This window comes from Frankliniella occidentalis, unplaced genomic scaffold, assembly GCF_000697945.3.
Source record: "Frankliniella occidentalis isolate FOCC.00 unplaced genomic scaffold, Focc_3.1 Scaffold124, whole genome shotgun sequence".
Classification (NCBI taxonomy): domain Eukaryota; kingdom Metazoa; phylum Arthropoda; class Insecta; order Thysanoptera; family Thripidae; genus Frankliniella; species Frankliniella occidentalis.
The window spans coordinates 15,185-15,549 of record NW_026267251.1 but is presented as its reverse complement, the minus strand read 5'-3'; the positions used below and the strand labels follow the sequence as shown (position 1 = coordinate 15,549).

General features: G+C 57.0%; 1 protein-coding gene across 1 annotated transcript in view; it reads right to left on the bottom strand.

The window, feature by feature from the left end:
* Nucleotides 1-88: 88 nt before the first annotated feature.
* LOC113206605 (glutathione-specific gamma-glutamylcyclotransferase 1) overlaps nt 89-365 on the bottom strand; it is a 14,466-nt gene continuing 14,189 nt past the window's right edge. The window contains exon 3 of the mRNA XM_052270450.1: nt 89-280. Coding sequence (XP_052126410.1) covers nt 104-280 — 177 coding nt within the window. The 3' untranslated portion in view covers nt 89-103. The remainder of the gene's footprint in view (nt 281-365) is intronic.

The window sequence follows — 365 nt, the reverse complement described above, 5'->3', positions numbered from 1 at the left end:
GACAAAAGTCGGGAGCATTAGACGTACGTTTAGTGCCCGGACAGAAATATTTTTCTCAGTGTAAGCCAAACTTTTAAAAGGGGGCATCACATCACGAGCTAAGCTACCCATAGAGCGTCGGTGTCTGTCCGCCCATTCCCTCAACCTCACCTTGGCAGGGCCGCTTGGGGTAGAAGGTGGTGAACTTGGTGATGTAGCCGCCCAGCTTGCACTCGCGGTTGGCCAGGTAGGGAAGCGCCGCCTCGCCGCTCAGCTCGAAGGCGCGGCCCCAGACGACTCCCTGAAAACACAGCAGACAAAAACAACGTCAGGATGGCATTCCTCAAGTTCCAGTCAAAGGACAGGGGGGACAGGGGGGCGGGGGT